Genomic DNA, 23,926 nt, shown 5'->3' with positions numbered 1-23,926 from the left:
TAAATTGACTTATTAATGAGTTTAATCTTTTCGTTGATGTGACAAAAACACACTCAAACAGGTGTCGAATTGTCACACATTAACTCTGTTATTTGGCGTTCAAACCTTAAAGGTCCAGTGTGTCTGATTTTGTAGCATCTAGCAGCGTTGCAACCAACTGAATATCCCTCACCTTGCCCTCTCAAATTATGGCCACTATAAATGTAATAAACGCAACAAGGCGTTCTCTTTAGAGGTTGGTCTGTCTGTTCTGGGCTGCTGTTTATAAAAGACTCATTTTCAGGTAACAAAAACATGTTTGTTTTTTTATTTCCAGGCAACTAAAGGATATTTAAAACTTAATTATGAACACTTAATTACATTCATGCCAATAGATCCCCCTAAATCCTTCACACCTATTTCCACAGTAGTAAATGCTGTAATAGGTTTACTTTGAATTGAGGTCAACGTACAATATAAACCACACATAGACTTCAGAAAGGATTAAATATTTAGTGTTTCTACAGAATGAGCTGCGACCAGGTGCAGCTTCATGTGATGTAGACGACGATATCGGCCACTAGATGTCAGCCCCAGACGACGTTTGAAGAAAAGTTCCTCCTCAAAAGTCTATAATGTGAACCTCCTTCTCTGCTCCCCACCGTCTCCCTCCCCCTTCCTCACTCACTCACTCACTCAATTTGTCTCTCCATCCCTCCCCCCTCTCTCTCTCTCTCTCTCTCTCTCCCTCTGAGCCTCAGAGCGCGCTGTATAAAACATCCCTCCACACTGACACTCAGATGTACAAACACCTCGCGTCTCCTCCAGTGCTCGCATCAAAAATACCCCCCTCCCTCCTCCGTAAACACGTTTTAACAGCCGACACCTGACCCTCCTGAATGAGCCTGAGAAGATTCATCTCTGCTCTCCCGCCTCAGGACCGCCTTCCTCACTCCATATTTCTCCTCAAGTTCGGCAGCTGATACCGGCTCAGTCAGAAGGAGGTTTCTCTTTTTTTTTTCTTTTTTTTTTTGTGGCTGAGAAGATCAAGGACAGTTTGACATGAGGGGAGACGCTCCACAACGAGGCATGAAGACCACATGTCTGTGGGCCGCCGCTCCTCTGCTGCTGCTGCTGCTGCTGCTGCTGTCACTCATCTCTCTGGTGAGTTAAACGTCGTTTCACCTTTTATTCATTCTCCTACAATTTTTCCTGTGATTTATGTTTGTGCTCGTCCGCTGGCAGGAACATCGAGGAATGTTTGCAAACAGGATGATCTGATGAGTGAGTTTCAGGTTGAGCTCGCAGCGTGAACATACGCCTGATTTTTGTGAGACTTTATTGCTGCAAGATTCATTTCGGCTGCAGTCTGATAATGTGACAATTTGAAAAGAAAAAAGGAAAATCATTTTGCTGATTTCTCTCTCATGCAGATTCATTTGTACACGTGTTGTAGTGGAGTTAAAGGGATGTTTTCCTTAAATTTGACTCCTGTTGTGATAAATCTCACCATCCACAAACCAGGATTTGTAACCGCTCCCTGAATCGACTCATTAATATCTCCACGAATTAACGGATGTCAGTGTGAACAACAAGCTTCCCAAAATCCAAATCTGCATCTCGACAAATCCACCCGCACTCGGTCCCGCTGGATATTTCTCCCTCAGCACTATCCATTCAATCCACATTTTTGCGTTTTCCCCTCCTCTCTCCCATTTACAGATGCAGCTCAATAAGGATGTATTTGACAGTGCGGCGGAGAACAGCCTGAGCCCATTATGACAAACATACCAGAATGCTCCTAACTCAATGCCTTGACAGTTTGTGACAACCCAATTCCTTTAATCCTCGCAGAGACAGTAACCCCTCACCCGCTGATAAATCTGTCAACAAAGCAATCAAAGCCGAACAGGAGCCACTCCTCTCTCCAACAAAAATTCCATAAACTTAATCCCCACAAACTTGACTGGCCTTAAAAAGCTCCCGTGGTGTTATCTGTGTTTAATTTGCATAGTGATGGAAAGAAGTCAATTACTATTAATTATTCTCTACAACTTAATACCCATTATCGAATTGAATTCACCGTCTTGAAAACCATAAACTCAATTTCACAGCTGACTAAGCGCACTAATCATTTCACCCCCCTCCCCTTCTTCCTTTTTTTTTTTTTTCCTTTTACTTTACGAAGCCTTCCTGCATCGCAGGAACACAAGGATTCTTAGCTTTCAGAAGCAATAACATTAACCAACATGGATTCCCCCTATTGTCACAATATAAAGACAAACATTAATAATTTAACATGTGACTTTAATGTACAATAGCATCACGGTTGTGCGAGTTGATCTGGTAGCATCACTTGATGGGAGTGTGTGTGTGTGTGTGTGTGTTTTTCTTTTTTTTTTCGCAGACTGGGCTGCCAAATTGCTTCGCTATGCTTTAATGGGATGATCATAATTGTTTCGTACTCGGTGCATCCTAAGCCTTCGCCTGCAGCTCCTTCAACAGATTGACAGACCCATGGGAACCTCACAAACTTATTTTGGCCGCCTTTGAACCAAGTCGTGTGTGAAATAATATGATTATGCATTTTTCCTCTGGGTAAGTTGAAAAACTGGTGGCTAGGGTTTTTTTTTTTTTTTTTGCCTTCTTCCTCCTCCTCCTCCTCGTCTTCAAACTGCCCCGCTCTAATATCCCGCAGTCTGTCCGCGTACAGTATTTATCCTCCTCAGAAGTCATGGTAATAATTGTGCCCTGGCCTCTCAAAGCGGTGCTGCAGCGATAGGACTCGGCTCCATCCACAGCTGCCTGTGATGTCTTGACACACTTTGTGATTTGTCATCATCTCTGACCCCCCTCAGGTAACACTTTGATATCACTGGGAGAATATAGACCTAAACTCTTAGTGGGCGTCAAATGCCCTTAGTTGATCCATCAGCTCAACGACGGGGGGAACCTCACAAGGCGAGACAACTTAAATTCAGTGTAAATGACTATGACGACTATCATATCCCAAGTGCCCAGTTGGAAAATACTCTTTAACGGACAGCATCAACACACTAAAAGACTCTCAAACAAGCTTCCTGTCTAGAGGAATATTTCTGTCAAAACGCACAGAAGCAGAGCAGATGTTTAATACGCCGAGATATTTAGTTTTCCCCCTTCTTGTTGGGAGTGATTCATGGCATTTGAAAGTCATAAATTAGATTAAAAATAAGCTTCTGCTGGGAGTGGTGGAGCCAGACTTTGGATCTCATACCCGAAAGGTCACACAGGTTTGATCCCAAAGCAGCCACATGTCCTTGAGCCAAACTCTAACCCCTAATAGCTCCTCCCGCTTTAAGCCTCTGTGGATAAGAGCATCACTTTAATACCTTAAATTTAAAAAAAGTAAATAAATCCACAGAAACTTCTGCAGTTTGGTCTTCATGCAACAAAAAAAAAAAAAAAACAAACATTAAAGGCCAACACCTCCATTAATGTCTGAATGTTTGCGGCTGAACTCTGAACGCGCAGCATCCAATCAAGATTGCAAAGTGGCAGCTGAAATCTGCTATCAGCCCGGTGCCGCTCCGTTCGGACTCTGTTAAACTAGAACTGTCGCACTCACAAATCCTCCCCGCACAGCAGCCGCAGCATTCAGGTAAATGAAAAGTGACACACACTTTCATTCTTTCTCGCAGAGGTTTTGTGTACAGCCCACCGCCGAGTCATCTGGCTCCTCCGGTGGTTCTATTAAAGGTGGAATTTGTTGGGGGTCCAGCCCATAGAATATCCTGCGAGCTCCCGAGGGAAGCCGAGGTTGTTTATCTTCCTGTTTCAAAGAGCGGACGCCTGCGCCTTATCACAGCCTCGCCAAGAGTAGATAGCATTTAGGTTTGTCCAACAGCCTGCCTATATGCTGCATCTGGCAATCTGAGAGTCGTTTCCTAAAGGACTTTCTGCATACCGATGCTGTTTGTGTTATCTTGTAGCGGAATTCTGCCTCGTACATCCAACCTGGGAATAAGATTAACACGCGGTTAAATGGGGTTTGGTGGGCGGGAGACGCCGGCACGACAAACTGCAGGTCGAAAAAGTTACCAAAAAAAAAACCAAACAAACTCTGAGACATGAAAAGAAAGCGTCCAAATATGATGGTGAGATACGTCTGAATATCTTTGAATGAAAACACAATATTCAATATATATTACAAATGATATTTTCTGTGGTATCACATTTGTACAAGGCTTTGACTCACACGGTCTTCTGTCAGTTTCTGTATTTTCTTGGATGAAAGCGGGCTCACCTCCACCTGCATTACAAACTGCAGAAGTGGTGACTGAAAGCGGGTGAAATCTAAAGATTAAGCTTATTTTGAATTATGGGAAATGTAGGTGAGTCAAACACCAGCCCATAAAACTTAATCCCAAAGAGAAATAGCCATTCCTGCACACGTCCTGCACAAGACACTCAGTCTTGGTGACTGAAACGTCGACCTTTTTAAAAATAAATCAATGCAGGTAAAAAAAAAAAAATGTGTGCAGGAACGACTATTCCTCACTGAAATGTAGCGGCTGGACTGATACCACGGACAAAAAACCTGTACGTCTCCGCCTCTGCTGCTTTGATTTGTAGCTCTCTTTAGTCAGTATGGACTGACTACACTGAGCTGATCTTTTCCTTCTGTGTTTTATCTTTAAAGCCGCAGGAAATGTGGGTTCAAATCTCATATTTCATATACAAACACAATGTGCAATATGTAAAGTTTACGTTCAGACAAAACATCCTCAGCTGCTGGTTTAACTCTGTTGACGCTCCATCAGGACGACGTTGGTTGAAGTTCGATCCGCTGTGATTTATTCAGACGATGCTGAATCCTGATTGGTGCACAGAAATACGTCACTGTTTTCCAACTGAGCCCCAACACGAGCTCAAAGAAATACTAATAGTCTCTCATGGGAAAGAAACCAAACTGGAAGTCAGTGGTGTGTCCTTGGCTTATAGTTTGACGCTGATTGAGAAAAAAATCAATGTATTCACTGTCTTTTATATCCTGACCGAACACAAAAGATGAAGTCCTGAAACCCAAACTAACAAAAATAACATCCAGATCAGCTCGTCTACAAAACTACACCAGCGTCTTTGAGCCCATTCCACATTTATTGCACAAGTTGTGTAGACTTTACATTTTTATTTCATGTTACAGAGTTTAAGATCTACAGTCTTGCTCGAGCACATTTTAAGGATAAGACTGATGGAATTATAAATTTTTTGTTATTGTCTACAAATCCCTCGAAAAAGACGGGAAAAAAACCCCCAACGCGTTAGTCTCGCTACTCCGTCTGTGGCCCTCAGCCCCGGGCCAACTGGTTCCTGCTGATTCTTTAAAAGTGGGTCACTCATACACTTTCATTTAAAAAAGAACTCAGTAATTTCCTACACGAGCCGGGTGCTGTGGGTTTTTTTTTTTTTTTTTTCCAGTAAATGTCACTCAAACAGGAGGGAAAAGTACATTTGATGCGACTATTTCTGGTGGCAGATTAAAACACGCCGGATGCTCTCGTGAGTATTTTGCAGCAGCGGGAAACTGAAATGTGTGTGGAAACAACAACAGAGCTGCGTAAAGCAGCGCGGACACGTAGGCGACAGTCGGCAGATTAAACTCCGTTGGTTTGATGTCTTCATGGGATTTGCTGACACTGACAGTCACAAAAATACAGAAAATAAATAAATTTTGGAAATATAAATGTTTTCTTCGTGGGTGAAGTTCAAGAATATTAGAAGATCTGTGTTATTTTTTTTCCCTACATTTTAAAATGTTTTTATTATTGAGTCGTTTTCTTTTGTCTTGATATTTATTTATTTTATTTTTTTCATATTTTCTGTTTTTATTGTAAATATTTCCAAACATCATGTCGCCTTGTGGAGCATCAGACGGAGTCCAGCGGTTCTGATCCGCTCTGAGTGGCGACTGACTGTTCCTCAGTAATGTGTGTGTTTATGTCTGTACCTAACAAATAACAGTGGTTTTAAATTATAGATTACTCCGAAGATCATTTTCTCAAATTATAGATCAACTGTTTGGACTTTAAAAAGGCAGAAAATAGTGATTAAAGTTCATTTTGATTTCCTGCAGCTTAAGTCCTTCAGTTATTTGTTTTGTCTGCCAGAGTCACTTCAGTTCTTTTCCCACAGGACAAAGAAAAACACACTTTGAAGTGAATTTAAATGAACTGACTAATTGTTTCAGCTACAACACTCGACAAAGATCTCAAGATCAAAACATTTCTCTGTTAGAATACGTTTCAGTTTGCACCTCACAGATTTTTACAGTCCTTGTAGTAAACAAGCTAAAAATCACTAGTACGGTCCATGAAGGCAGAACCGGAGACATCCATGAGATCAGACAGAGAGTTTGTTGCTTTTTTCTTGTGAAATACTGAATAGTTTTATCATTTATGCTCACTAAAAATACTTAATAATAAATAAACTGGGAAGTTTAGACAGAAACATGTGACAAACCTCACAGAAAGTCTGAGTCTCTTTAACAAAACACCGACTGAAAACAAATGAATTCATAAAATCAGTCTACGCAGGAATCCTGACGTTGAATTTAAGACCTTTTAAGAACCTTTTCTTACATTTTAAGACATCATCGCCTCTTTGAGTTCCACCTGGTTACATCAGCGACACACTTTAACTTACATTAACGATATATTGATTGTAACTAAGCAGTCTTAGTTTGTGATAACTCCTATCAGTATAATTAATTGAACATAATTAAAACAGGCAGGCTGGGAACAAATCACATGAGAATGAACTGAGTGACTCTAACGCAGAACAGAGAGAAACCATCAGAAACAGGATCAATAAACAAAACAACTGACGGAACTAAAACTGAAATATCTTATAAACTCTGATGAGCTCCAGGAGGGTCAGGCTACGTACGAACTCCCTCACCAGGACTCAGTGGACGAAGTATTTAAATATTTAACTCAAAGTCAAAGTAGCAACACAACAATGTGAAAGTTCTCAACAGGTGAAAGAGCTGCATTCAAAATCCCACTTCAGTAAAAGTAAAGTACTGTCAGCTAAAAGTATCCAAAGTAAAACTCGCTCTGTGTAATATTCACTCTGTGACTGATAATGTATCAGTGGATTATTAATATTGCATCAATTCTATAAACTATTAGGTGGTTTCATGCAGTGGTTCACAAGATAAATCTGAGGGGTGCTGAGATTATTTATGGAGGAGAAAATAAGTTCTGCTAGACACGTGATTATTTAACAAACTTTAGTCTAATCTTAGTTTTTTTTTTTTATAAGATATTTCAGAGTTTTACCTCCAAGAGCCTCAGATATTGATTTAAATTAAACCACATGAGGCTTTAACAGGGGAATCACCTGATCACAACATGTCACGGTCATGCAAAGATTAAATTCAGACAAACTTATTTGGATTTTTAAAAAAGCTTTAAAATGTAAAACCTTGGAAAAATGCATTTAAGACTTATCAAGGGCCTTAATTCCCCCTAAAGTGATTTATCAACTGTTCACGTCACAATTAAACAAATCAAATTAAAGGGGAAAAGCACGTAACACTTTGGACCGAGGATGATAAAGTTCGTCCTTTATTTTGTATTTAATGAAAACGAATTCTGACAAACCAATATCTGTTAAACCCAAAGTTATCCCAGTGTGACTGTTGACCTTTAGCTGCCATGTTTGTTATTCTCCTGTCCTTTATCCAGCAGCACCGTCCCTCTTTTCTCTCTGCAGTATCTCTTTCAGACACATTCACACACACACACACACACACACACACACACACACACACACACACACACACACACACACACACACTCCCTTTGTGCCTCGCTTGCATGTTTTTGAAGCTGGCGAGAGGTAAATCTTGGCCCCTCCGAGTGTTGGTGCAGTCAGTCGGGGTGTTCTGGATATAAACGTTGCTTTAGTCAGGACTGCCTCTGATCTGCCTAATCTCCCCGGGCTGGATTACAGGTTGGGCTCTAATCCGTGAAGTGGGGTCTCTGTGAATGTGCCTCTGAGTGCTCTAATCCGGAGACTGTCAGGTGCTTTAGATGAAAGCTAATTGCGTGTCACAGTTTGGGGACCATACAAAAAGCCGCCGACAACAGAGGCGAGTCTCCACAACAAGGACTCGGGTCTGATTGGTGACTGGGCACGCACTTTAGACGCGCTGTGTAATTTTGATAATCTCGGAGGGAAAAAGTGAAGCAAATAAAAAAAAAGAGAGAGAGAAGAAGTATTCCAGCGACACGTCGTCGCACAAAATTATTCATAACGTGAAGCTGCAGAAAGTGACGGTGCCTCTCAGACCACACTGACGAAGGTAATCTAAATTCCTGGCAAACCTTGAACCATCTGAGTCCTAAACCTGCTTAGATCTGCTTTTGTTTAGAAGATATTCTTTCCGTTTGCACTTTAAAACGTCGTATCAACACACACACACACACACACACACACTCGGTCACTAATTAGCCTGACAGTCACTTAAACCAGCTCGGAGCAGTTTCCTGATATCCCTTGATCTGGTTTTCGTGACTCCATTGAGACTGAAACCCAGTTACTGAGCAGCGTCAGTAATTACTGCGCTGCGAGAATGAGATTTCATTTGATCATTAGAGACTAAAGTCTTTTTTTTTTCCACAACCTCGAGAATAGAAACAGTCGTGAAAATGATGGGAGCTTACAGGTCTGTGTCGCAGGTCAAAGGTCATTCTGAAGACAATTTGTTTACGTATTCTGAACGTGTGAAAATTGAATTCACGTTTAAACTGGAGAGGGATCAAAAAAAGGGATTTAACAGAATCCTGCACATTTACATCCAACACGAGTTCAGGAGTTCATGTTAAAGGAATGTTGTGTACAATTTTTCACCGTATAACAACAGTTTAGAAATCATGTTGATGGTTCAGTGTCCTGTAACAGTGTCAGCCATCAAAGTGTTACGTACGTGTTTACATCAACATTACTTTTCAACACGTTGATGAGTGGTGAGTGTAATAAGTAACGGGATTATGTGATTAGGATACAGAAGAAGAAGGTGACTGTATTCAGGTAAAAAGATGTAATTAGATTACAGATACATTCAATAAAAAGGGGGATTACTAAAATAAATAATTACATTTAATTGATATATTAATCTGCAGCCACTCCAGCAGTCTGACACACCGTCATTGAGACTAAATGAAAGTCGTTTTATTGATATTTATTGGCAATTATTGGCATATGTTTGGAATTAAGGTAATCCAACAGTGACATTACTTTTATAATGATGATACTTGGAATACGTTACTCACTGTAACAACCATGGAGGCGCCAAATCACACAAATTGCTGCAATTAATGTTGCTTTAATGTTTTAAAACAGCTGCTGCAACATGGACGCCAACAAGAGTCAGATAAATGTTTTCTGATAGTTCCGACAGCAGAGTCGCTGTTGTCGCTGGTGTTTTAAAGACATGGTCGGCTACATGGGGACGGCTGCCTGCTGTCCGGAGCACAAAACAAATACCATGAAATACTCAGTTGTGTTAATGAGCAAGCAGGTTTCGCACCTCTAGTACAAAGATTGCTGGTTTTGTACCGTCTCAAGTCTGAATAAAAAAGAGGAAACACCAGGGTGAACAAGTATTTATTCCAAATCCTGAATCGTGTCCTGATCGTCCCAAAAAATTAGATTAAACCAAATACTTAAACACTGATCGTTGTGATGTCGCCATGCAGCCGCATCTGTGCTGTTGAATTAAAAGAAGATGATGACAGAAATATAAATAAAAATGATTTTGGCGCTGACCGTGACCACGCCCACCCCCATGTTCATCTGGTCAGAGTAGGAAAAACAAACCACGGCAGACGTTGAGGCGACACCTGTGCTCTCCTTCAGGTGAATCCGTTACCTCAGTTTCCTTCACGCTTCTTTTCCTTTAGCTGTGTGGATTTTCATCAGTTATTCCAGTGGTTACAGCGTTACCTGGGGATGGCGGCGGGGGAAAACAACGCCTCGAGCGCCTGATTCGACCTTTTGCATCTCAGAGAGAAATCCAGACGGAATAATGAAAATGAGGTTTACAGTGAGCCAGTCTTTATGTGGATGATGTCATATCTTTACCGCTGTATACTGTTTCATCTGTGTTCACTTCAGAAATGCTTAAGTTAAAGCAAAAGAAAAAAAAATCATCATCTATTGCGAGTTTAAAGACTGAGCTAAATGCCATAATCAACTTTATGGCTGCTTGGCCGGCGGTCTATAAGATACTGTTTCACTGCTACTTTTACATCCTAAGGAGCTTTATGTTTGACGATAATGGTGCTAATAAATCCTGAACAGGAAGCCTCCCTCTCCCTCACACTCACTTTATCTTTTGACAATACATCACCAGCGAGGCAACATGACAGACTTTTGTTTCCAGCAATGGAAGACAAAAGGAGGTGTTCATTAATACGGTTTAACTGCCCCACTGCGCACGGAAACTGCTGAAATTCATATTTCTCTTCAGCGCGTCACTACAAGCGTCCTGCTGCAAAGGTCCCGCAGCTTCCCGCTTTTTTTTCTTCTTCCTCTGCAGCGAGCGTTTTGGCGGCGTCCGAACGTTAACTGCGTTTCCAAAGGCTTTGATTTGACTGCGCGTATCGTGTTGCATTAAACGCTCAGGCTACGCTCTTCTATTCAGAGAGCGGCAGAGATGTAACAGCCTCTGAAGCCAAAGTCTCCACACTGCCACTAACGGTACAGCCGCATCAGGTCGTCCATCATCGAGGCCTCTTCAAAACAACTGGAGGCCATCTTTTTCAAACTCCTCCGCTCTGACGCCAAGTTCATAAAGCGAACGCTCGCTTCAGAGGAAGATCACAACTTCTGCAACAGTTTACTCAGTGAGGGCTGCACACACACACACACACACACACACACACACACACTCTGGCCTACAGTACGACAATGTCATTCAGTGAACTTTTCTGAATGAGAGAGGACCTTATTTTCAGAGTATCGATCGAGGGGCGAAGGTACAAAATGTAAACGCTTCGACCAGATAGATCTGCTGTCACGTTCCTCAGCCGGGGTTTGGACATCACTGTCACGGGCCTCTGCGGGGCGCACGGGGGAATCTTCGCTCTCTCATCTGTGTGATTGTTAGAGGAGGGACACCGAATGAATCATCAATCATCCATTCAGGCCACATTCAGCAGGTAATAGTCTGCCGTTGCATCACGTCTGCGCCGCAGAAAAGCTCTTCATTCGTCTCGATATCCTTAATCTTGATTAACGCACAACACGCTTCACAACACTGTAAGAGTCGGTCACAGCGTTAACACCGTGACCGCTGACACGCTGCTGCACATGTTGGTGTTTCCTCGCTGCTGCAGAGACGATTGGTTCAGGTCGTGTTTGTTAATTAGCAGGGCATCCCCACCAGCAGGTCAACAGATTTCAACCACCAAGAGCTCAGCATGCGTACGGCTGCCCGGCGCTGACGGCAGGCGTCTTCTTCAATGAAATATTTGTTTTTATTCTCTAGTTTCTCAGATATCTTCGCGTGGCATCCACAGTAAAGTTAAGGCTCGAGAAAAAGATTGTGGATCCAGGAAATAAACGACTCTAAACCAAAAGCACGAAAAGCTTCATCCACCTTCTGAAAGCCACACATTTACTTTCCTTATCGTGAAATGTGGACGGGTATCAGCCAATGGGTGTAAATGTGTACACTGTGAAATTCATGTAATTCAGTGAGAAACTGTTCAGCTGCACCGAGGCTGCACAATGTTCCCATTCAGTGAAGGATTCATTCATTTTGGTGAGAGATTCAAAATTTGTTATAATTACAGAAAATGCTTCTGACAGAAGATCCTTTAAGCTCCTCCAACATTTAGACGTTTGAATGTTCTTTCATCATCATTTCTACAACTTTAAAATGATTTTCACCAAATTAGGATCATAAAATTTGTTTAAAAAAATAAATCTCATTCTGTTTTCTGCAGAACTTTGTGTCTGCAGCAACATTTTGACTTTGCACACGATTGTATTGCTGGTTTTTTTAATCTCCTCTGTGTTTTTTATAATCTGGTGATGCTTTGGTAAAGATGTGGTTGTGTTTGAGTCGGGAATGTTTCCGGGTGGAAACAGATACTGATTATTAATGAGACTGATTTGACATTTGCAGCGCAAATTTTAAATCTTGTTGTCAATATTAAGAATAACAAGGGGATGAAATGTAACCAAGTAAAACTTACTCAGGTTTTGTTCTTTATAATGTTGATGTTTCCATTTTCTGTCTTTTCACTCCATTGTTTTTTAATTTGAGGACTTTAGTTACTGGTTACTTTGCAGATTCAGATTATTCAGAGTTAACAGACTGTTACTACAGACAGATAAGTGATGTTGCATCAGAACTAAAGTGCTGCACTTTTAAATTCATTAATTTTACAGCAGTTGAACCCAGAAAACTCTCATACAGACCATCGGAAAAATTATCTGCCTTGATGAGCAGCCAGGACGATAATCTGTCTTTCCACAGTTTAGACACAAAACTGACTTGGTTTGGTCGGAAAACAATTTGAGTTAAAACTACGACTTCATTCCAGTTAGGAGACATTTTGTTCAGAGTTAAGAGAAGCACCTGCTTGATAACATCAGACTGTTTCCTGTTTTACTCCCGACAGACACGAGTCAACATGAATTCAGCCGCTCCGTCACTTGAACATAAACAGATGCTGCATGAGGGCATTTGCTTAAATGTAGTTTTCCTGGGAGGATGCATTAATTCAGCGGTTTGACTCAGCTGAAGTTTTACTCATTCATCTTTACAGGATGATCTAACATTCCCTGACAGGATCTGTGCATGCCTCGTCTGTCAGCACATGGTTTTTTTCCCTAAAGAAGTTAAAAGCAGAAGCGGATAAAATGTTTATAAGCTTTTTTTAAAAGAACTCTTGGTGAAAGGTTTGAGCTCTCTGGATGCTTCAGATGTTTCAGTATTGGTGATTTTCTTGTTTGTTTGTTTGTTTGTTCTTCCAGGTTTCCTGTGCTGATTCACCGTCTTCAGGAAATTCGAACTTGAGAGAGAGCTCGAAACCCAAAGTGAAGACCTACTGGACCGACAGCAGCCGGGCCCTGTCCATCAGCCGCCTGCTGTCCCAGACCCTCTACAACAAAGAGAACTTCACCTCTCTGGATCTGAACTACGACGACGCAGACTCGTTCTCTAAACGGGAGCAGTGGAACTGGCTTTACAACGCCTCAAACCACCGCGATCCTCGATCCAGAACAAAACGGAGGCCCATCGTCAAGACCGGCAAGTTCAAGAAGATGTTCGGCTGGGGCGACTTCCATTCCAACATCAAGACGGTGAAGCTCAACCTCCTCATCACTGGTAAAATCGTGGATCACGGCAACGGGACGTTCAGCGTCTACTTCCGCCACAACTCCACCGGTCAGGGCAACGTGTCCGTGGGACTCGTTCCCCCGACCAAAGCTGTGGAGTTCCAGGTCCACCAGCCGCACCAGCAGTTCCACCACCATCACCAGCAGCAGCAGCAGCAGCAGCAGACGGCTCTGGAGACCAAGGACACCAAGCTGTTCAACTGCAGGGTGGAGTACGAGAAGGTGGAGAAGGGCACCCGGAACTCACTGTGTGCCCACGACCCGTCGCAGAGCTGCCCGCAGGAGCAGACCCAGAGCCACGTGTCCTGGCTGTGCTCCAAGCCCTTCAAAGTCATCTGCATCTTCATCACCTTCTACAGCACCGACTACAAGCTGGTGCAGAAGGTGTGTCCAGATTACAACTACCACAGTGACACCCCCTACCTCCCCACCGGGTGATCACGTGACCAGACGAGGAGGGGGGAAAGAGAGAGGAAAAAAAAAAAAAAAGACAGAGACGAGCTTCTGGTCCTGAGTCAGATTATTTGAATGAAAATGGAGTCGAGACACTTGAAACTTGAGACGTTGACAGGCATTAATACAGCTAACATACACTTGTCCGCCAGACTGATATTGCTCCAACGAACAGACCTACCCCGAGGTCATTACGGGAGCGTTTAGGGAAGCATTTATAGGCTTGCAATACTCATATTATATGCATAGCTGCTTACATCGAAAAGGAAATTCTCAAGCCAACCGTAAAAATATGCTGATTGTATTTATGTAAATATTGCGGATTCCGAACAAAGACCAGAAAACAATTTTATTAATGTTTTCTCCGGCTAATTTAGTTGTTTATGTCGATAGTGTATTTCCGTCTCAATCATGCTTTCTGTCTTTTCCAATCAGTCTCTGGTAATCATCGCAAACACGTAAATGTCAATGCAAATAAGACGAATCTGTCAGTATGCATTAGAGGGCATAATGGAAAAAGCAAACATATTTTGAGTGGTGTTGTTTTCTGCAGTGTGATTGTTCGAGAGAATATACCTCTCCGATATTGTTGTTGGAATCTCGTCCATGTCCATGTGCATGAACCCGAATGTGGTAAACGACTGAGTAACGTCCATCTATATTTTCATGTTATCTGCAGCTGTCAGAAATAATCTTCATCAAGTCACGGGGAGGTAAAAGAAGAAGAAGAAGAAGACGAAGAAAAAAAGAGTCTTTCTATTTCAATTCTGTGTTTATGTGTTAGCGATTCTTAAGGCCGAAATTTCACCGGTTGGTTTGCTCCCATCGGATCAAACGTGAGCCGGCTAATGTCGCAGTAAATAAATAAAAAGTTGCAGAAGACGCACGAGATGACAGAGATACAGAAGATCATTTTCTGCACTGCTCCTTTAAAAAAAACAAAAAAACAAAATCAAACGTAACTGTGCTCTAATTCTGCTGTTTCCTCAGTCCTGAATTTCCATTTCAGACATTTAGAAGTTGCTCTTACTTTTATGACTTTACAACAATTCGAGTGTGATATATTTCAACTCCTGTGACGAGAAGCCTGTAGTAAGAAGTGTCAGAGCCACACACACACACACACACACACACACACACACACACACACACACACACACACACACACACACACACACACACACACACACAGTGCCCTCGACGTATCCAAAAATAACCATCTGCACACACGGAAATAATCATTTATATAGTAAAGTGCTAATAATGACACGCACAAAAAAAAAAACAAGGTCAGAAGAGTTGAGGAAGAAGAAGTTGTTTTTTTTAAAAGTGGATATGAGAACAAGCAGGAGATGAAGGCGTGGAAGTGATGCGGAGGATGATTTCCTGAAGATCGTTTAACAAAAGGCTGAAACAGAACAAACACTTTCAGAAAGTGAGATATGCTAAAGTGTGTTTTCTTGCTCCGGAGGAGGAGACGGGACATACATTAAACAGCAGGCGCTGATCACACATTCCACCTATCAGACGTTTGCACCTCTGGTTATCAAACAAAAAAAAAAAAAAAAAGGAAAAGAGCAGGAGAAGAAAAAATCTGGATGAGACTAACACTGGCTGTTAATGATATTGGATGTTCCAATTGGCTATTAAACCTTCATTACATAAATTGGGAGCCAGTGGCTCCACGTGAAGCATTTAGAGGAAATGAACACAGTGTAAGTGGAAGCTCTGCAGAGTCAACACCATAGAAAGAATGAATTAAAGAGCTGATAGAAAAACCTTGTTAAAAAAAAAAAAAAAAACACAAATGTGCACCTAGGGGCGCAATCACCGCCGTCTATTTAAATTCAGTGCTCTTTCACAGTGTACGATATGGTATACGCAGCACACAAACTGCTAATGGCAGCCTGGACGACATCCAATATGCCAACATGGGGTGTATTTTGTGACAAGGCAGGCCAAAGAATAGGTCTGCCTGTGGGATGAGTGAGCATAAAGAGGAATTTATGATGTGGAGGAACAAGGCTGGCAGAAATCACTGGAAGCACCTGACTCGTAAATTGAGAGCGTGTTTCTGTCACCGAGAAGAAGGAATGACTAATGTCTCAGATTGCTGTTTGGGCCAGTTCTTTCATCTCAATAAAGTGACTTTGATATCTCTCCACCCCTACCCGAATGTGCCAGGGACAGTTTGTTCGGCTTCAAAGAATTAAAGCAGCACTTTGCCGAGACAATGCAGCTCTCATTATGCACATAATCTTACAAGTGTAAACAGTCTGACGAGAGATGGATCTGTTCCCTCCACGGTGTCGTCTGAGGGGACACGCAGCGCATCGTGTTGTGTGCTGTTCAATAACGACCCTATTTTTGTTTTTTGTTTTTTTGGGGTTGTCGAGACGAATCCCCAGATTTCCCCCCTCAGCTTTACGGAGCGTTTTAGTATCTTCCAGCATTTTTGTTTCAGTTTTACAACCCTTAACTTTACTGTTCAGATTCACCCTCATCAGCATCGTTTCCGACAGCACCGCAAAGAAAATCTCCCGATAAATCCGCCGCGTGCGACCAAACAGCCGGCAGACGCAGTTAAAGCAACTAGCTGGTGAACCTCAGCAGCTACAGATCCAGATGTTTGCCTCGGGAGCGAGTGGAAAGCAAAAAAAAAAAAAGGTGTGAATATCCGACTTCCATTCGCCAGGTTGCAAAACGCGGCGCCGTATGAGAACTGACTGTTTCTGTGCGTCTGCTGGAAGTGTAAACAAGAATCTAACATGTAGGACGTCAAATTTATGAGGCGATGTTTCATCGGTGTTGTGTTGACAGCTTGTTGTCAAACAAATCAGTCAGCGCAAGTTTTAGGAGTTTGGTGGAGAATGAAGAGGAAAAATCTGCATTCTGTGTTTCATATCTGATGTAAACTGTTAACATGAGACTGTGTATTTAAAAAAATCCTAGTTTAAAATCTTTAACACCTGGAAAATATTATTAACTTAGTCGTTAAGTCTAGTCTTCATTAGCCCCTTTATTAAAGCATTTGTTCATCATTTTGGGAACAGACAGTTCCAATTTCGCGTTTTTGGCTTCAAGCACAAGGGCTAATCTTTGTTAACTCTCAGATCACTGATTGTACCTTCAATTCAACCCAATGAAAAGATTAAACCGAGGGGATGTAGGCAGAAGACTTTTATAATTAAAACGTAGGGAAATATAGCTTTCCAGAAATTAAATTCGGGCCAATCTCAAATATCTAATAACCCAAATTCTTAGCAGCAAATCTCTTTCTTGGAGAGACTAATTTGCACAAGAGGGAAGAGGTTCGGATTCATTTAACCATTCTTAAATTACGTTCGTTTCAAAGCAACCATTTTCTACCCGGCAACAATGAAAAACTAGCAATCTCCTCAGAGGAGCCGCCTGTTTAACGAGCTCAGCGCGTATGAATGAAGCCGACTGCGTTACAACCCGGCAGTGTTTGGACATCTAAGTTATCTTCGGGTCCAGATCTCCTCCCTCGGTTCAGTTGTCCTGGGCGCGAGCCATCCATGCCTGCCGTCTATCCCCTAGCTCGCCCACAATCCCTGATTAATGTGGTCTGGGCGGGAGCTGTCAGAAATGGCAGAGAGAATCATGGGATTTCTCCTTCAGAGTCCCAATGACACCCAGCAGCTGCAGGAGTAAACAGATGACTAACCACTGGCCTTTTGGCAGCCTGTGGAGATTCACACGGAGGGAGGGCTGCGAACGTTGCTTTGACATTTAGGTGGATTAGAAAGTTCTTGGGTTCTGCTCTCGTGGTGTCAGAGGTGGTTGGCATAGTAATTATTTGCGCCTTGCTTGCTTTCTTCCGCTTGACCCCCCCAACAAAGGAAGAAAAAAAAAATGTAGAGCTTCGTTCTTTATCCGCTCGCAGACTTTTGTTCGAATGAAATGTTTAAGTGTGAAACATCCTCGCAAGCCTCATTTATAAACAAATCACATTGTGTTTGCGCTGCTACAGGAGACATAATAGGTGTCTTACTTCGAAAAACAAACACCAGTTGTCATTTCAGACCATGTCCCGCTGCAGAATTCATTTCAGATCTGGGGCTGCAGCCGTCCTGGGGCACAGTTTTGTGTGAGGTATTGACATATTAAAGGCTCTATCAGACAATGACTGGTGTTCTTTTTCCTTTTTTTTTTTTTTTTTTTTTATTTTTTAAATCACAAATAAATTACTCTCCTCAAAACACTATTACTCCTCCGGAAATGAAAAACTCACTCATTGTGAATGTCTCGTATCAGGTAAAAAACTGGAGAGAATTAATTAACCTTTGTCATTTTAATTGCTTTAGTGACAGCTGTCCTTTGGTGCCGGAGCTATCCTAATGCACATACTGTGGGCTTGTCAATTACTTTCACAGTGAATAGATTAAAACGCCACAGAGGATAGAGTCATTTCATTAGTCAGACTTAATGCCCCCCAGACATAACCAGGTACGAACACTTCACCCCTAAATATGCAGGAAAATGAACAATACTATTAAGCCCATATGAATCGAATGAATTGTGGCAACATGAAATTAAGTTTACGCTCTATTTAATTCCGTCCTGCTGCTTATAGCACATCTGGAATACAGATTCTTTTCTTTGCAAGGTTGTGGAAATGAAGAATTTTGAATTTAAAAAAAAGGCTTTTTATTAAAAAGGTGTCACAGACTGAAACGCAGGGCACCTGTGTGCTGCAGCTAATTGCTCTAATGGATGTTAGCACCGTAAGGCTGTCAATTCTTACTACAATGGATAATGGCTGACAGCAGCGACTGTCTAATTCTCCCATTTTGCTGTTTGCACATCTATGATCTAATGCTTCTCAGCTCATCATGAATCCCAACCAAATTAGGCCGCTTTCAAATATCTGTCAGCTGGATGTCTCGGCTGCTTTCAGCACCGAAGCCTCCACTCTTTACCACATTATGTGAAGAGAAGAGCCGTTTTCACATTTTATCTGCCTGATAAACCCCCTTTTTTTTCCCCCCCAGCGACTGTGAGGATTTTGACACTCGTGCGAGTGGAGAATCAAAAAGGTTCTTATCAAATTACAGTGAATGTAACAGGAAAAAAAAAGACTTCTCACGACTGCTGATGTTACAGAATCCCAACAATGTGAGAAATTGTGAAGAATGCAACAGTTTGAGGTGCAGCTCATTGTCAAATCTGTCAAAAAAAACAAAAAAAAACGCTCGATCAAACCCAACACACCTGGTTGTTGTGACCCAGTGGGGTTGTGATTTAATAACACATTTGAGTTTTATCATTGTCGTTCTCATTTTATTTTGGTTTACCACTAGAAAAGGTTTACAAGCTTTAATGTCCATTTACATGTTAAATATTTTAACTCCTGTCTCTTTAAGGCCCAGTCTTCTCTGATTGGTCCGCTCGCACACGCCTGACCCAGCACCGCCCACAACAACTGTCAATCACTCAACAACTGTTACGTACCAAACTAGCCGCTGAGCATGAATTATGACAATGTGTTACATGGTGATGTACTGTGATGTCATAAAGTCACAGAATTAAAGGCGGGACTACTGACGAGGCGTTTGAGGAGCAGTGTTTTCGATGGGAGAGAGGAGCTTCTGTTAATTTTTTTTCAACCTAGGCTGAATTTACCCGAGTCAAACCTTCGTGTAAAAGCATAATTACGACGAAAGAGGCACTTTTAAGATTTACTGTATTTTCATTTTTGGCTCATGGGGCACTTTTACGCTAGCATCAAAATCTCTGTTTTTAAAACAGTAAGAGGGCTCGACACAACATGAAACTTTGCTCGTAGTATCACCAGGTTCTCTACACGTAGCTCAACTGAACCACATACACTCTACCCAGACGTGTCGATGTCTGGGCTGCCATGATGACGGCGAGTTGAACAAGCTACTGCTAACGTGAGTTGTTCAAAAACGTTCTTTTTATTAAACTCTGTTTATGTTCTCAATGCTGGTGTTCATGTGTAGAGACCCTGGTGATACTACAAGCAATGTTTCATGTTGTGTGCCTCTTTCGTCGTCATTATGCTTTTACACAAGGGTTTGACTTATATACATTCACAAAAAAAGCCCTGGTTGCATTTTGGCAAGAGTTTCACTTTAACTTACAAGATCTTTTACACATGAAATATTTAATGCATCAAAGGAAAGGAAACAAAAAACAAAAATAAATTGTCTTTTTAAAATAAAGCGCTTGTTGCCAACGGCGTCACTTTGTGTTGAAAAGCGCTGGTGACATGAGTCTCAGATGAGGAGACACTTCAACATCCACGGTCTTAAGTGGGGATCAGCGTGAGGTCAGAGCAGATAATTAAGGCGGGAATGAAACACTGCATAGCGCCGCATCAAAAGGGCATTACAGAGTCGACTGTACAAAACTACTCAGCAATCAAAACCACGACAATATCACATCCACAGCTTCAGCAGCACGTCGAATGAACAATGCCAACATCACATCTACTGCCAACAGCTGCAGGTCAGTCAGCTGGTTTATTTTTTTGGGGCGGAGGCTATTTTCAGAACATTTTTAACAAATGATCCTTTTAAAAAGTGACAAGGACAAAATCAGCCGTGTAAAAAAAAAAAAATTGTCAGGCTCACGTCCTCGAGCATCGCCAGCGTAAATGACACCCACGCCTGTAACGTCCAACACGGAGTCAGTTATAAGTCAATAACCTGCCGTCTCGTCTTTCTCCTTCTGGGAACAGAACTGCATCTGTGACCCAAACACTGAGTCAATTAACCCAGAGATTTTTAACACGTAGAATTAAAGATTTACATTAATGTCAACATATCAGTATAGTGCCGAGGCAAAGCGCTGATCGCTCGACTGAAAGACGAGGAAAGTCATTTACGGCGCTGCAACTAACAACTTCTTACATGATCAATTAATCAATTAATGATGTCGTCTACAAGAGAAAAATCCTGTGTCCGGTTTCTCAGAGCCTGAAACACATGTTCACACAAATATTGTGTTTATACTGAAGTGAAAGAGAGAAAAGGGAGAAAAGTTTTCACATTTGAGGAACTGGAATCAGTAAATATTTTAATCGTGTAGAAATTATTTTCACAAATGGTTGCAACACTAACTGAAGTGGCGACAGACAACTGGAGCGATTCTGTTTTCCTCAGACTGCAACAACAACAACAACAACAACAACAACAACAACAACAACAACAACAACAGCTACTACAGCAGCAGCAGCAGCATCACGGGACATAACGTGAATTTACCCGATCATTTCCTCTATAATAGAAATGGATTGCCAGTTAACCAGCATTTATTGGGAATCAATATAAACATTGATGGTTTCATTATTCCATATCCAGCAAACTGTACAAACAACATTTACTTCAAGAAGAAACGTTAAAGCAGAAAACTGTCCGTTTAAATTAAGCTGATGTTATTTGTATGGACCAAATCCAATTACCAACACTAAATAATCATCAGTAATGTCCACTTTAACAACTAAGTGGGTAAAGTCAGTCTGATAAGTTCAGAAAATGACATCAGTTTACTGTAATTCAGCCATTTAAACAAAGAGAAGACAACAGCTATGACACATTGTGATATAACGATATTGTAAATCACTATAATGATAAAATATCTGCATGTCGCCCAGCCGGAGCAGAGATCTCAGTACACATCAGTTATTTATCAAGCAGCGAGTGTCGAACATCCTCTCTTTGTTTCTCAGATGTGAAAATGTTCTGCGTTTCAGTTTTTTATGAGTGTAAATTGAGCCTGTTTTGATTTTTTAAATGCAGAAACAAACAAGCCGTCTGAACGTGTCACCGGAGGCAGCGGGGAACACTGATGAGCACTTTTCAATATTTTCTGACCTTCTGTCGACCAAACAGTCAATCAAATAATAACAAGAACAAATTCAGAGATTAATTGTTAATTAAAATAATAATTAGTTCCAGCACTATATGAATCAGATTATCGGAGGAGCTAAGAGGCATTTCTTAACTTAATATACAGCCAGTGGTTCATCCTTTAGGCAGCGACCTCCGGGTTGAATTTATGACTGGATTTACACTTCAGGTTCATGAAAGTAATCATTTTCAAGGGTTTCTCTTCTATCATGAGGCACTGATGCAGCACTCAAGACGTTTTGGGGACCATCTTAGCCAAATTAATATAATAACAACATGAGGGGCACTTTTCTGAGATCTAATGGTTTTATATCAGCCCGGTCACATGGAAATAATGTTAGCAGTTAACGTTTCTCTAAACCAAACATATGTCCAAGGTTGACATTTGTACCAAACAGAGCGTGTCACATCATACTGAATGAGGCTGTGAGCCGTTATTACAAAACCAACAAGGCTGCCAACACAGCTCGAGTCACACCGCTGGACAGGTTTAAGAACGTCACGTCAAAACCAGATGTTTTTCCAGGGGAAGTTGGATCGTCTCCATCCGTGATTGTGGCGACAAACTCAGGTATGTTTAGTGACGTTTTCCTGACCTGTGACAAAAACCTTAACAGAGCGGAAGCACGGCGTTGAGACGAGAGAGAAAAAGAAGATTCAGCCTAAACAGACACAAAGATGCTCAAAATGCTCCATAATCATACGAAATTCCATCAATTTTATGTAAAAAAAGAATATATTTTCTTGGAGAACGACGTCCAAACAACAGCAAATATGAGTACGTCTTCCACAAACGTAAGGAAAAACGTTAATGTGACAATTTAACAATGTAACTCTGTTCTTAACTTCACACAGCTGATCACACTCGTACAGAACTGCTCGCTGTTTCTCCCTCCTCCAAAAAAATGATCCCATCAGAACAAAGTGTCCCTCATCATCTTGTTTCTTTTGAGGGGCAAATACGCAGTTTTTTTCTTGTGAGAGGCAGCTTTATCACCGGCGACACACACGTGTTGATGACAAAGATGTGTTTGCTTTTCAAATGACATGAGATATAAGAGGATTACATGGCTCATGAATATGGCCCGTCTCTATCCTCTGATTTATCACTTCATCGGAAATCCTCATCTCCAACCATAACAGAGCTGCCACACCACACAAAGGCCGACGCTCTCGTGCCTGAAAAGCTCAGATTTAATTTAAGTTAAGGAAAAAAAAAGAAGAAGTTAAATCTTGTCTGATCAGCTGAATAAATCTGTGGCGAGCGTGCACAGATGCTAACCCCTGACAATTAGGCTCATTCACACGCAGCTGAGACAATAAGAGCAACTGGTTGAAAATCTATTTTTGTAATATTTTCTACAATGCTGTCAGTGTGTATTTACTGGAACAACAGCGGGGAGAGCTGATGATTACTGAATATCACCTTGTCAGAAACATCTCTGAAGTATAGAGCGAGGTGATGCTATTTATACCAGACACAGTACAGACACACTCATGCTATTCTCCATCATTTGCATCTTCAAAAGAGAGAAAAGCTGAGACAATCAGTGAGGTATTAAATCATAACCCAGCACCTGGTTATGTTTCAGAACACCGGGGCTTTGAAGTCAGTGTTAATTGTTAGCGGCCAAACAAAAAGCTGTCTGCATGGCGAGGAGACCATTTTCCCGTGTCATCGTCTAAATATATAGTTCAGTTTTCCTTCACCGTCCTGCCTTTAAAAAAGGCCGGCAGGTAAAACAATCAGGGCCAGCTCACACCGGCGCCGGGTGCTTCGTTTGCCATTGATTTATATCTTAAACAACCTCTCCTGGTGCTTCCACTGCTAAAGGTGAGACGCACAGCCAGTGTTTGTGACAGAGATGGACTAGGCGCGGTGGCAAGAGAGAGAGGGATGATGCGGTTTTAAAAAATGCATCACCATTAAATCAAAGAGTAACCTTGAACGAGTTCAGGCCGATGCCAGCTCGGTGACACGCTCTGCCCTCAGCGCTCGGTGCCACGGAGCATGCCAAACAGCGGGGAGACAGAGCTGCAGCGCTCTGATACAGGTTAGGCCGGTAGTGCTGGGTAGCTGTCCAGCTCCTCGATGACCAAGGGCACTCACACTGTCACTGCTGTCCAAGTCAGAGCTCAACATGTTATAGGCGGACGTATGGCGGCTGAATGGCAGAGGTGTCCTTGCAAAACGC

The 23,926-nt window shown here is 41.8% G+C and overlaps 1 protein-coding gene across 3 annotated transcripts; it reads left to right on the top strand.

Annotated features, from left to right (window-relative positions):
- Window positions 1–1,041: 1,041 nt before the first annotated feature.
- LOC119005356 (neurexophilin-1) lies at window positions 1,042–14,933 on the top strand. 3 transcript variants are annotated; one of them, XM_037072905.1, is made up of 3 exons: window positions 1,051–1,143; window positions 13,015–13,764; window positions 14,513–14,933. In XM_037072905.1, exons 1-3 carry the CDS (start codon window positions 1,069–1,071, stop codon window positions 14,615–14,617), a joined length of 930 nt encoding a protein of 309 aa, XP_036928800.1. In that variant the 5' UTR covers window positions 1,051–1,068; the 3' UTR covers window positions 14,618–14,933. The 3 variants fall into 3 exon arrangements, 2 of the variants coding, with proteins under 2 accessions (XP_036928801.1, XP_036928800.1); XM_037072906.1 differs by having other exon boundaries at window positions 1,042–1,143; window positions 13,015–14,933; XR_005070477.1 differs by lacking the exons at window positions 1,051–1,143; window positions 14,513–14,933 and adding an exon at window positions 8,105–8,329 and having other exon boundaries at window positions 13,015–13,149.
- The last annotated feature ends 8,993 nt before the right edge of the window (window positions 14,934–23,926 follow it).

Source organism: Acanthopagrus latus, chromosome 17, assembly GCF_904848185.1.
Source record: "Acanthopagrus latus isolate v.2019 chromosome 17, fAcaLat1.1, whole genome shotgun sequence".
NCBI lineage: Eukaryota > Metazoa > Chordata > Actinopteri > Spariformes > Sparidae > Acanthopagrus > Acanthopagrus latus.
The sequence above is the reverse complement of the archived record's forward strand: the minus strand, read 5'-3'. Positions and strand labels throughout refer to the sequence as shown.

Bases quoted from the DNA above. Each gene is read 5' to 3' on its own strand.
- LOC119005356 (XM_037072905.1), top strand. From the start codon at position 1,069: ATGAAGACCACATGTCTGTGGGCCGCCGCTCCTCTGCTGCTGCTGCTG. The intron at 1,144-13,014 runs GTGAGTTAAACG...TTGTTCTTCCAG, and splicing joins TGCTGTCACTCATCTCTCTG to GTTTCCTGTGCTGATTCACC. The intron at 13,765-14,512 runs GTGTGTCCAGAT...TGTTATCTGCAG, and splicing joins ACTACAAGCTGGTGCAGAAG to CTGTCAGAAATAATCTTCAT.